This window comes from Microcebus murinus, chromosome 22, assembly GCF_040939455.1.
Source record: "Microcebus murinus isolate Inina chromosome 22, M.murinus_Inina_mat1.0, whole genome shotgun sequence".
Taxonomy (NCBI): Eukaryota; Metazoa; Chordata; class Mammalia; order Primates; family Cheirogaleidae; genus Microcebus; species Microcebus murinus.
Window position 1 is genome coordinate 22,381,366 of NC_134125.1, and position 12,395 is coordinate 22,393,760.

The following is a 12,395-nucleotide window of genomic DNA, read 5'->3' on the forward strand; positions in this document are numbered from 1 at the left end:
ACTGGACTCCCTGCCTGTCCTTCCTCCTCCTGGTATGTCCTGGCTCACCTCTCTAATCAGGCTATTCACTGCTCCTGCACTGAGAAGCCACCCCTGGCCACCCCCATCCCCAGTCTCAGTGCCCACTCCTTTATAAACTCTCCAATATAGCCAAAAAGGATATTTCTCTATAGCTTCAGCTGAGTCCTGCTCCCTTCCAACACCAGCCCAAGCATCTCATCGCACAGCTGAGAGCAGCTGGGAAGTTCAAAAAGAGTTGACTGAAAGCTGGGAGATGACCAAAGAGAAATCACCACTGCCTGGGCTGGCAAGTGCTTGTGTCCAGAGTTCATAGGCTCAGTTTTGTTCCACAAGACATGGTACCCTGGAGAAGAGATTTGTCCGGGTCTCTGTCTGCCTCCATGTGGCATTAGCATCTTCAAGGACGTCTCCTTTGGAAGGACTCTCATCTGGGGAACATCTTTAAGGTCCAAATCAAAAACGACAGCCCACCGTTTGTCCTGCTCAGCTATTAGAGGACACTAGCTGTTCCCCAGCTGGTTGACACTGGGGATGACCACATCTTCAGGCAAAACTAACCCTCTGACCCAATAAATAGGCTTAAGTGTTCTCCTTACAGACCCTACCAGATAACCATATCGCAAAACAACACTACCACAGCATTCATAGACATATGTATATTGTCACAGTTGAGCAGGAGGAAGGGTGTTTATTTCCTCAAAGGAATTTAGCAACTGTCTTTTAAAAAGTATACTTTTTCACGTCTATTTATGTAAATCCCACTGAAAGCTGCTAATCCCTTTATCATTACTTTGTTAAGCTTTTTAAAGCTGTAGTGTAGGTTAATTTATTATTTTAAGGTAATGTCCATATTTGTTATAAATCAGATTTTATTAGGATAACTAGTACATAAAATTAAAAGGTTGTTGACCAAGCCTCAGGAGTTATTCTGGTCAGAGATCTTGGCTTCTTGTTGTTGTTTTGAGTGTTCCTGGGGAAAAAAGATTAAGAGTGGTCTCTTTCAATTTATCTCAAGAACTAGAAAATGGCCATTGCTTCCCAAGAAAATGTACTGTTGAGAGAGTTGTCTGTATGCCCTAGTAACTTTTGTCCTTGGTCTTCAGGCAGATAGCTTTTGGGAGTTTGCCAGAGAATGGCTCTCCTTCTGTTAGGTCAGTGCTTATCACTTTTGGCCAGAGGCCACCACAGTCATCTCCCACCCTATGTCATGTTCGTCTCAGCCAGCCTGAGTGGATTGTTTTTCTATTTGAGGGGGCTGGGGAACCAGTGGCCTCAAGGCTACATGTGGTCCTCCAGATCCCCAAGTGCAGCCCCTCAGCTGAATCCAGACTTCACAGAACAAATCCCTTTATTAGTGATTTGTTCCGTAAAATTAGATTCTGTCAAAATGCTGCACTCGAGGATCCAGAAGGCTACATGTGTCCCCAACGCTGCTGACTTATTAAATTCCTGATAAAAAACAAAATTGTAAGGACTTAACCTATATCCCATGACCTTCTTTCAATATCCCCTGGAATGGGAAGGGGTTCAGCTCTCTCTAGTCTGTTCCTTCCAAAAGAAACACCAAAGTTGCAGAAGCCTGGGCTATGAAGAGGAGCTATGTGCTTATTAGCTCACAGTTTCCCAAGTATTCTTCAGGAGGTTAAACTGTACTTTTTCCTGTCTAGGACCAGTTTGGAGCCAGAGGACACAAATAAATGAACAAGCCAATCGATATGCATGCTGCTGCTTTGGCAGGTTCACTCCTTGGGAAGTATTTTCTGTTGTCTAGAAGAACTTAGCGATGACACTCTTTATTTCTGCACTTTCCACCAGGTCCAAGGTTGGCATCGGAAAGCTACCTCCTGTGGCTTTTTGTTGGTCCCGGTTTTGGAAGGACCTTTTGCGCTGCCCAGTTACCTGTATGGCGACCCCCTTCGAGCCCAGCTCTTCATCCCGCTCAACATCAGCTGTTTGCTCAAGGAGGGCAGCGAGCACCTATTTGATAGTAAGAGATATTCCCCCCAGAGGTTCCATCTCAACAGCTAAGACCCCTTCTTCCACCAAAGACATTATTCAGGGTTTCTAATCGCCATGGGCTAGGGGAAAGAGAGGCTTTTGATGAGGGGCCAAAAGGATCTAGGGTCTAATCCTGGTTCTTCACCTAGTGGCCGGGTAACCCTAGACTGATCACTTAGCATCTCTAGGCCTGGAATTCCTTATTCCTAAACTGGGAGTATCTAGAGCTGCCTTGCCAACTCAGGAAGTGCATCATAAGGCCTCGGCATGGAGTGGTGGGTGGGAGAGGGTGTAACAAGCTGTAAATCACGAGAGGCACTGGTGTTCTCCCACACTGTCCTTTCCCATGCTCCAGCCTGACTGGTTTGGGCTGTGGGGCTTTGAGCCTCACAGGGGACTTGCATGTGCTGTTTCATGCAAAAAGACTGAAAAGGTTGGGGGGTGGGGTGGCATTGGAGCATTGAAAGCAAAATAGGAAACAGTGTCCTTTTGTGCAAAGCTGTGGCGTTTCAGCCCCTGAAACAGTGCATATGGCTCGAGACACACATCTTTAAGGAAGGCAGAGCAGAACAGGAGGAGGCTCAGAGGAGACAGGAGGACCCAAATCAGAGCTCTTCCCTCTAGGATAGGTTGTCAGTCAGAAAGGGAGCACACAGGGCCAACCCAGACCTGCTGCCCGACCCCAGTCCACTAGAACCCTGAAGGCAGGTTTAGGACAGCACATAGCTTTTTATCCCCAAATGCTCATTGGGAATGAACATATAAATAGCTCCTCAAAGCTTTCAATGAGTTCACAGATGATCTTGTTTAAAACGAGAAGCTAGGCCGGGCGTGGTGGCTCACGTCTGTAATCCCAGCACTCTGGGAGGCTGAGGCGGGCGGATTGTTTGAGGTCAGGAGTTCAGAACCAGCCTGAGCGAGACCCCGTCTCTACTAAATTTAGAAAAAAATTAATTGGCCAGGCCGGGCGCGGTGGCTCACGCCTGTAATCCTAGCACTTTGGGAGGCCGAGGCGGGCGGATTGCTCAAGGTCAGGAGTTCAAAACCAGCCTGAGCGAGACCCCGTCTCTACCATAAAAATAGAAATTAATTGGCCAACTAATATATATAATATAAAAATCAGCCGGGCATGGTGGCTCGTGCCTGTAGTCCCAGCTACTCGGGAGGCTGAGGCAGGAGGATCACTTGAGCCCAGGAGTTTGAGGTTGCTGTGAGCTAGGCTGATGCCACGGCACTCACTCTAGCCTAGGCAAGAAAGCGAGACTCTGTCTCAAAAAAAAAAAAAAAAAATTAATTGGCCAGTTAAAAATATATATACAAAAAATTAGCTGGGCATGGTGGCGCGTCCCTGTAGTCCCAGCTACTCGGGAGGCTGAGGCAGTAGGATTGCTTGAGCCCAGGAGGTTGAGGTTGCTGTGAGCTAGGCTGATGCCACAGCACTCACTCTAGCCTGGGCAACAAAGTGAGACTCTGTCTCAAAAAAAAAAAAAAAAAAAAACACAAAAAAACGAGAAGCTAACATTGATGCTGATACATCAGGAGCCCTGTACTTTCTCGGATATAAAGATTATAAATGTGAAGGAAATAACTTTTGACCTAAGGGAGATGCGTTTTTTTCCATGCCCCTGTAAGTTTGTGTCATGATTGGCGGCAGAGAACTGGCCCAGAGGGTGACATGCGGGTAGGCCAAGTGTTCCTATGTTTTTCATGTGATGGGCTGCTCTTGTGGTGCGAACAGCTTTTCTTCCACAAGGCCCATCTGCGTATTCTTTGTTTACATCTTGGAAGGCACTTTTGTATAGATGCAATGTTCTAAATGATAGTTGGGGTTCCGGGTGAGCCCCACAGAGCCCCTCCCTGCTGGAGGCCATAGAGTGCCTGATATGTAGAGCTTACAAATCTCCCTTTACACACACACATTCTCGTTGAACCTCACAGTGTGGCTGAGAGAGGACCATTTATGCAGTCCTGAAATGCCAGATGATTGTGTTCATATCAGGCGATTTTAGACTAGGCAGCTCCTGTGCTGTTGTTTTTATTATATTATGAAAACAGAGATCTTCCCTCACACCATCCGTAGACTCTTTGGGGGTTTTCGCTGTCACTGTAACAGCACAGGATTGCCCTCAGAGTTGGCATCGAGGACATTTTTATACAAATTGGTTTTCCCGGCCAGTTGTAACCCAGTCTTCAAGACCAGCGTCTTCTGTTGGTTGCCATGGTTACAGCCAAAGACCGGGTCCTAGTTTAAAAGAATAAGGACTTGAATCTAAAAAATCTATTGTCTTGTGTCTGTGTCTCTTCTCTTCTTGTTCTCACCACTTCCTATAACAGGGATTTCAAAATTCTAAAAATCTGACAAGGATGTGCACTGTGTGTGTGTATTTTCTGCTTTTAAAGCCAGAGTCTTTTTTGGTGGTTTGCTCCTTAGTTGCCCAGAATCCTGAGAGCCACCCATGGTAGAAAATTCCAAATGCAGAAAGAGTAATAGAGATATGGCAAGAGCCGGGCACGGTGGCTCACGCCTGTAATCCTAGCACTCTGGGAGGCTGAGGCGGGCGGATTGCTCGAGGGCAGGAGTTCGAAACCAGCTTGAGCAAGAGCGAGACCCCGTCTCTACTATAAATAGAAAGAAATTAATTGGCCAACTAATATATATATAAAATTAGCCGGGCATGGTGGCGCATGCCTGTAGTCCCAGCTACTCGGGAGGCTGAGGCAGGAGGATTGCTTGAGCCCAGGAGTTTGAGGTTGCTGTGAGCTAGGCTGACGCCATGGCACTCACTCTAGCCTGGGAAACAAAGCGAGACTCTGTCTCAAAAAAAAAAAAAAAAAAAAGAGATATGGCAGGCACCCTGGTCTTTGGGATATCTATGCAGTTGCTGCCCTGGCACCAGCACCTCATCCGAGAGCAGCCTGGTTCAGTTGCCTGACGCTGGGTGACAGCCTGCCCCAACCTCCCACCACCTCACTCCACTCTTGGTCCTCAGCAGCAGCTTTGCAGAGGGAGCAAGGCCAGAGTAATGAAGTAGGTAATGGAGGAGGGGACTCCTCCTCTGCTCCCCTCCCCAACCAATTACTTGTCAAAAATGTATTTTTATATTTATTTGCCTCATTTTCCCCATCCCTAACATGGAGCTTGTAATAATTGCCTTTCCTTTTAGGGAAATGGAAGATTGATAATATAGAAAAGTAAAGGTTTTGTTGTTGTTGCTCCTTAGAGGTAGCTAACATGCATTTAAAGTTTATCTTCTGTTTGTACTTTAATGTCCTGGTCCATTCAGCTTTTGGCATAGGAAATCATTAGAATGAGTCTTATATTGAGTTCTAGGAGCTCACACGGGCTGTTGAGGACTCATCACCTTTCTAGACCCTGCTATAGCTTGGGGGAAGTGATGTATGAACACACAGCTATCCTTTCTTTAGACACACAGCTGTCCTTTCCTTTCCTTGGAATGGAGGCCAGTCTTCCTAAACCAGGTAATGTGGAGAAGCAGAGCTTAGGCTCAAGGGGACTAACTCCAAGACTGCTGAAGGGTTCAGAAGACAGGCCTTAGAAAGAAATACAAACCTTATGATCACAACTCAGCATTTATTTTTTTCCTTTCAGGCTTTGAACCAGAAACATACTGGGATCGAATGCACCTTTTCCAGGAAGCCATTGCACACAGGTTTGTCCCTTAGCAAGAGGGAAGTAATCAGCGTTTATCTTGAATGGCAGTTACCAAAGTGAAACTCAGTTTGTTTTATTCCTGGGGAAAGGGATCTATTCCACCAATGACAAATTGGCTGCTTATCTCCAGTGGGACTCTTTGGTTTCAGAGATAAGCGCTACTTCCCTGGTTGCTGTAGCTGTTGTTTTTCAGACCTCATTACCACCTTCTTCCAGTTGAGTGAAGAATATAGAACTCTCTTCTTGGTCTCCAACAAGACTGTGAGCCAAGCTATCCAAGAGATAACATGAAATGAAAAATTATAAAATATGTCAAGAGCCCCTTGACATGTGTTGGAAAGATAATGAAGAGTTAAAAACCAATAGATGAGTCAGTAGATACTTCTTGGCACCTAATATGTGTGCCAGGGAAAGCCTGTCGTAGGCTTGGCCATACTGTTGTCTCCAGACATCACTACCCTGGTGTCTGATTGCCACTTCCATGTTAATCATGGTGAAACAAAGCCTCCTGTGCTTGCTTCAGTAACCTCTTTACACCTTCCCCCAGTGTCATATCCTCTCCTATGCAAGGATCTCCAGCTGCTACCAACCCCACCACGCAGCCCGCACACATACACTCACACGCACAGCCACAGCATAAGGTCCAGACTCTAGCTTCTCCCACCCAAGTTAGCCCCGGCCTACCTCAGGCCTTACTCTAAGGTCTGCACTTTCATTCATAGACCTAGCTCAGGTGCTTAGTAAAGGCTGGGGAATGAATGCAAGCGTAGTTCATTTCCTCTTTCCATCAAGGGCAGGGGTGAGTGTGTGTACAGATTCAGGGCAGAAGGCAGGGAGTGCAGCGGTCAGTGGGAACTGTCTTGATGTGGGAGGCAGATGGGCTTGGTCCACTGCCACCTCCACCACCACTTGGCTGAGGAACCATGAGCAAGTCCTGGAACCACTGAGTCTTCATTTTATCACCCCTCACAGGACTGTTGGGAGGGTTCTCTGATGTTCTTGGTGAACCTGGTGATGTCCCTAGTGAGCCCTGAGCAGACAGTCATCCTTAGGGAAGACCATGGCTAATTCATGCATTTCTAAGCAGCTCCTACACTGCTCGCCTCGTACAGCACCAGGCAGCTGGGTGTCACTCGGAGGTGACCTTTATTTGTGAAATCTGCTTTTTTTTTTTTTTTTAACAGCATCCTCCTCCTAATTTCCCTCAGAAGGAGGCTTAAGCCTCACACCTACAACCCTCCACCTTCCACACCTAGACCCCCCACCTTCCACACCTACATCCCTCCACCTTCCACACATAGACTCCCACCTTCCACACCTAGACCCCCCACCTTCCACACCTAGACCCCCCCACCTTCCACACCTAGACCCCCCACCTTCTACACCTAGACCCCCCACCTTCCACACCTACATCTCTCCACCTTCCACACCTAGACCCCCCAGCTTCCACACCTAGACCCCCCCACCTTCCACACCTAGACCCCCCACCTTCCACACCTAGACCCCCCACCTTCCACACCTGCAACCCTCCACCTTCCACACCTAGACCCCCCCACCTTCCACACCTACATCCCTCCACCTTCCACACCTAGACCCCCCACCTTCCACACCTACATCCTTCCACCATCCACACCTAGACCCCCCACCTTCCACACCTACATCCCTCCACCTTCCACACCTAGACCCCCCACCTTCCATACCTACATCCCTCCACCTTCCACACCTAGACCCCCGACCCTCCACACCTACATCCCTCCACCTTCCACACCTAGACCCCCCACCTTCCACACCTACATCTCTCCACCTTCCACACCTAGACCCCCCACCTTCCACACCTGCACCCCCACCTTCCACCCCTACATCTCTCCATCTTCCACACCTACATCCTCCACCTTCTTCACCTACACTCCCCCAGCTTCCACATCTAAACCCCCACCCCACCTTCCATATCTGCATCTCTCCACCTTCCACACCTGTACTCCCCCACATTCCACACCTGTCAGAATCTTGCTCCACCAGGAATTCCAGGTTTTTCCACTCTGAATTCCTCTTTCTCTTTCTTTCAAAACACTCAGAATGTATTCCAATGATTTGGGGGCCCCCAGATGGTATTTTTATTTCCTTCTACAATGCCTAGCAAAGTGCCTTGCCTAGAGCAGTTGTTTAGTATGTAGCTTCTACATAGAGTGGAGCTCTAAGTGGTAATGTGGCTCTGAAATGTCACATCAGCCCACCCATAATGTCTGTCTCAGAAGAAGCTAGAAAGGTACCCATCTTCCCTGCACCTCTTCTTCTATGGCTCCCGCTCCTCCTCTATGTTCATCTGGGCAGTTGGAGTGATATTATTACACTCAGTATGCAATACCATGGGTTACAACAAACAAAGAAATATATCTCCTTCCCAGGGACAGAAGCCCCCTGCCTGCAATCCTAGCTTACATTCTCCCTGACTGGACAGTGAGGTGGCCACAGAACAGGTGATTAAATTGCATATAAAAATAATAAAGGTCTTGGCTGAGCATGGAGGCGCATGCCTGTAGTCCCAGCTACTTGGGAGGTTGAGGCAGGAGGAATCACTTTACCCCAGGAGTTGGAGGTTGCAGTGAGCTATGATGACACCACTACACTCAGCCCAGCAATAGAGTGAGACTCTGTCTCAAAAAAAAGAAAGTAGGCTGGGTATGGTGGCTCACGCCTGTAATCCTAGCACTCTGGGAGGCCAAGGCGGGAGGATTGTTTGAGCTCAGGAGTTCGAAAACAGCCTGAGCAAGAGCAAGACTTCATCTCTACTAAAAATAGAAAGAAATTAATTGGCCAACTAAAAATATATAGAGAAAAAATTAGCCAGGCATGGTGGTGCATGCTTGTATTCCCAGCTACTCAGGAGGCTGAGGCAGAAGGATCACTTGAGCCTAGGAGTTTGAGGTTGCTGTGAGCTAGGCTGACCCCATGGCACTCTAGTCCAAGCAACAGAGGGAGACTCTGTCTAAAAAATAAAAGAAAGTAAAGGAAGCAAAGGCAAATGCAATGCAAAGTAGCCTGTCCATTTAATTTGCATATTTGACTTCATGTATTATTTGGTAAATAATAATGGAATGCCAGTATAAAGCTGGCAACTTTTTTTTTTTTTTTTTTTTTGAGACAGACTCAGTCTGTTGCCTGGGCTAGAGTGCTGTGGCATCAGCCTAGCTCCCAGCAACCTCAAACTCCTGAGCTCAAGTGATCCTCCTGCCTCACCCTCCTGAATAGCTGGGAATATAGGTGTTAACCGCCATACCCTGCTAAGTTTTAGATTTTTTTGTAGAGACAGGATCTCACTGTGTTGCTCAAGCTTGTCTTAAACTCTTGGACTCAAGCAATCCTCCTACTTCAGCTTCCCAAAGTGCTGGGATTACAGGCATGAGCCACCACACCCAGCCTGAGCAGCTTATAAAGCTGGCACAAACTTATATAGCTTATACAGCACCTTTCCGAGGAACTCAGTCCAGGAAAGGAGACAGGCATTTCACCCTCTTTAGTTCTGCCTGCATCACTGCCTTTGTTACATAAACCCCTCAGACTTAGAGGACAGGAGCCACATCTGTTACCACGTCCTTTACAGCTCTTAGCAGGTAGAGCTATAATAAATGCACTTTATGGAAATAGAAAAACCAGGAATAGAACAAGCCATAGATGAGAAATGGAACAGAACAAGGCATAGATGAAAAATGGCTCTTCCTGCCTGTTTCCAGAGCACAGGGAACCAGAGAGGCCCAGATTGGTGTTCTTCACTTAAGAAAAGGACTTCAGTTACGACACTTCATTCCATTACAATTCAAGGCCTTTACTGAGAACCCTCCACTTGCTTAGCCTAACAACAGTGGAGAAAGGTAGAGAGGTATGGCTAAGGTGAATCAAGATGAGGTACATTCAAGCGAGATGCAGAGGAAAGGTCCAGGGTGGGATGGGGGAGAAGGCACAGTGGGCAGGTCTGCTGGGTGGCTGGGGGACCGAAACAGTAGGGAGGCGGCATCTGAGCAGAGATGAAGCCTGAGTGAAGAGTACAGTGGGTGGAAGATCTTTTATTTGCTATGGTGACGGTGACATGGTGGACCTGAGATGACAGGTCCTTGCCTGGGTGCAAGGAGGTCTGGTGAGCCATGGTGGTAGAAGGGGTAGAGGTTGGAAAACAGCGAGGGCAAAAATAAACAGCCTGGCCAGGCACAGTGGCTCACGTCTGTAATCCCAACCCTGGGAAGATGAGGCAGAAGGATCATTGGAGCCCAGGAGCTCTAAACAAGCCTGAGCAACATAGCAAGATCCCGTCTCTACAAAAAAATTTAAAAATTAGCCAGGTGTGGTAGTGGTGTGCCTGTAGTCCCAGCTACTGGGAGGCTGAGGCAGGAGGATCACTTGAGCCCAGGAGTTTGAGGTTGCTGTGAGCTCTGATGCCATTGCACTCTGGCCTGGGGAACAAAGCAAGATCCTGTCTCAAAAAAAAAAAAAGAACAGCCTGCATGTTCCATGTTGAAGGAGATCTTTCTAGATCCCTTTATGTCAGGATGTCAGCAAGTCCTATTTGCCACATTCTTTCCTTTTGTCCCCTTGGCTAGGAAGACCCTGATCCATGTGTCTTCCTGTCCTTCCCTTAGGTTTGGGTTTGTACAAGATAAATATTCTGCCTCTGCCTTTAACTTCCCTGCTGAGAATAAGCCTCAGTACATCCATGTTACAGGTGAGGAGCTGGGCAGGTGGGCTGTGGTGGGAGCGGGAGCCCTCAGGGACCTGGCCCTGTTCACGGAGGTCCCTTCCCTTACACTGAGCTTGTGGCCACAGAACCACCTCAGGTGGCTCCAGGTGCCCCCCTAGTGGCTGTGACACAGGTGCTCTCCCTTCTCTCCAGGGACAGTGTTTCTGCAGCTGCCCTACTCCAAGCGCAAGTTCTCAGGGCAGCAACGGCGGCGGCGGAACTCCACCAGCTCCACCAACCAGAACATGTTCTGCGAGGAGCGGGTTGGCTACAACTGGGCCTACAACACCATGCTGACCAAGACGTGGCGCTCCAGTGCCACGGGGGATGAGAAGTTTGCCGATCGGCTGCTGAAGGACTTCACAGATTTCTGCATCAACCGTGACAACCGGCTGGTCACGTTCTGGACGAGTTGCCTGGAGAAAATGCACGCCAGCGCCCCATGAGCCCAGGCTGCGGCAGGGTTAGAAGGCCGTGCCCATGCTAGGGGCAGCGGAGTGAGCTGCTACCTTCAAACCCGGGGCGGAAGATTCCAGTCAGGCATCAGGTGTCCATTGGTGGGTGGGGGCCATTGCTCCTTTTGGCCCCCCAACATGCGTCGTTCCACTGGAGGAGAAAGACTTTGGAAGCAGCTGCTGTTGCTGTCACCACCCAAGTCCCGTCAGCAAGCGCCCAGAGGAGGTGGGAGGCACAGATTGTCCGTAGGAGGGCTTCAGTGTCTGGCAGGGGGGCAGGCAGCCCCCACGAATGTCCTCAGAAGGGGGTGGCTCCTGCTAGCGTCCTCTCCCTTCACCATCCGTGGGATATTAGGAGCAGAATCTGCTGCTTTCCGCCCAGAAGTGTGCCAGGGTGTAAGATAATCCTATGAAATAATGTACCATAGACTTCATACCAACTGTGCATACCTGTACATACCAGAAGCAAATAAAGCTCCACACGCAGCATCTCTGTCCCCAGCCTGGTTGCCAGCAGCAGTGGTCCCATCCTGGACTAGGCAGTCATGCCCGGTGGTTGGGGCCCTGGTGGTCAATGGGGTAGCCACCGACAGTGCCAGGGCTTCAGAATTCACTGGCTTGGAGAGTCTGGCTGTGGATTTACTGAGCAATTTCTTTTCACAGGCTCTTGGGCCAAGAGCAAGGATAGTTTTGGTCAGGACTGGTAAGCAGGCAGTACAACAAACAAGGTAACTAGGCTCATGCTGTCGGAGTGAATCTTGCTGAGTGGGTGAGCCCAGCTCTGGGACACAGACATTATGGCATTCTGAGAAAAACCAAAGGGAGCCTCTGCGGACTCTAACTTAGGTTTAGGTCCCACTGTGTATTGGGATAAGACTCAGCATATGCCTCAACCTCAGGGCCCTCCCTAACCTGCACAGGGGTAGGCAGGGGGCCCCGGGCCAAAGGGGAGCACCTGCTAGTTACTGCCACGTGCTCCTCCCTCTCTCCCCGTGGTGTTAATCACAGCCCCACCAAATTCCTCCTTGGTGGCTTAGGAATCTGTCTGCTTTTTCCAGGGCTGTGCCACCACTCAGTCCAGCCTTCCCTTTTTCTCTGAGATCTCTGGGAAAACCTCCTAATTTGTCTCTGCTTTCACTCCTGGCCATTCTCTGCTTGTCAGTCAGAGTCTTTTTTAAAAACGGCTGTGATTATGCCCATTACTTCATCAGAACTCCTTGGTGACTTGAGCTTCAAAAATCTTAGATGTGGCCCACATGGCCCTGCACAATCTGGCTCTGTGGGCTGTTTCTACAGCCACGCTGGCCGTTGTGCAGTCCCTGGAACTTTGCAAACTCTGTACCGACTCAGATCCTTTGCACATGCTGCTCCATCTGCCCAAAACATGCCTTCTCTCCACGCCCACCCTGTCTTCCTAAATCCTGATGGTCGTCATCTATCACCTCTTAGCTCAAATGTCACTTCTCCAGAGCAACTTATACTTCTCCAACCTGGTGCTTGACACGTTCACACTCTACCA

At 48.9% G+C, this 12,395-nt stretch overlaps 1 protein-coding gene across 11 annotated transcripts in view; it reads left to right on the top strand.

The window, feature by feature from the left end:
• Nucleotides 1-11,365, top strand: part of DEPDC5 (DEP domain containing 5, GATOR1 subcomplex subunit) — a 125,968-nt gene extending 114,603 nt beyond the window's left edge. For all 11 annotated transcript variants that reach the window (XM_075996714.1, XM_075996717.1, XM_075996715.1 and 8 more), the window contains 4 exons: nucleotides 1,837-2,008; nucleotides 5,630-5,690; nucleotides 10,324-10,406; nucleotides 10,575-11,365. In XM_075996714.1, coding sequence (XP_075852829.1) covers nucleotides 1,837-2,008; nucleotides 5,630-5,690; nucleotides 10,324-10,406; nucleotides 10,575-10,867 — 609 coding nt within the window. In that variant the 3' untranslated portion in view covers nucleotides 10,868-11,365. The remainder of the gene's footprint in view (nucleotides 1-1,836; nucleotides 2,009-5,629; nucleotides 5,691-10,323; nucleotides 10,407-10,574) is intronic.
• Nucleotides 11,366-12,395: the final 1,030 nt, after the last annotated feature.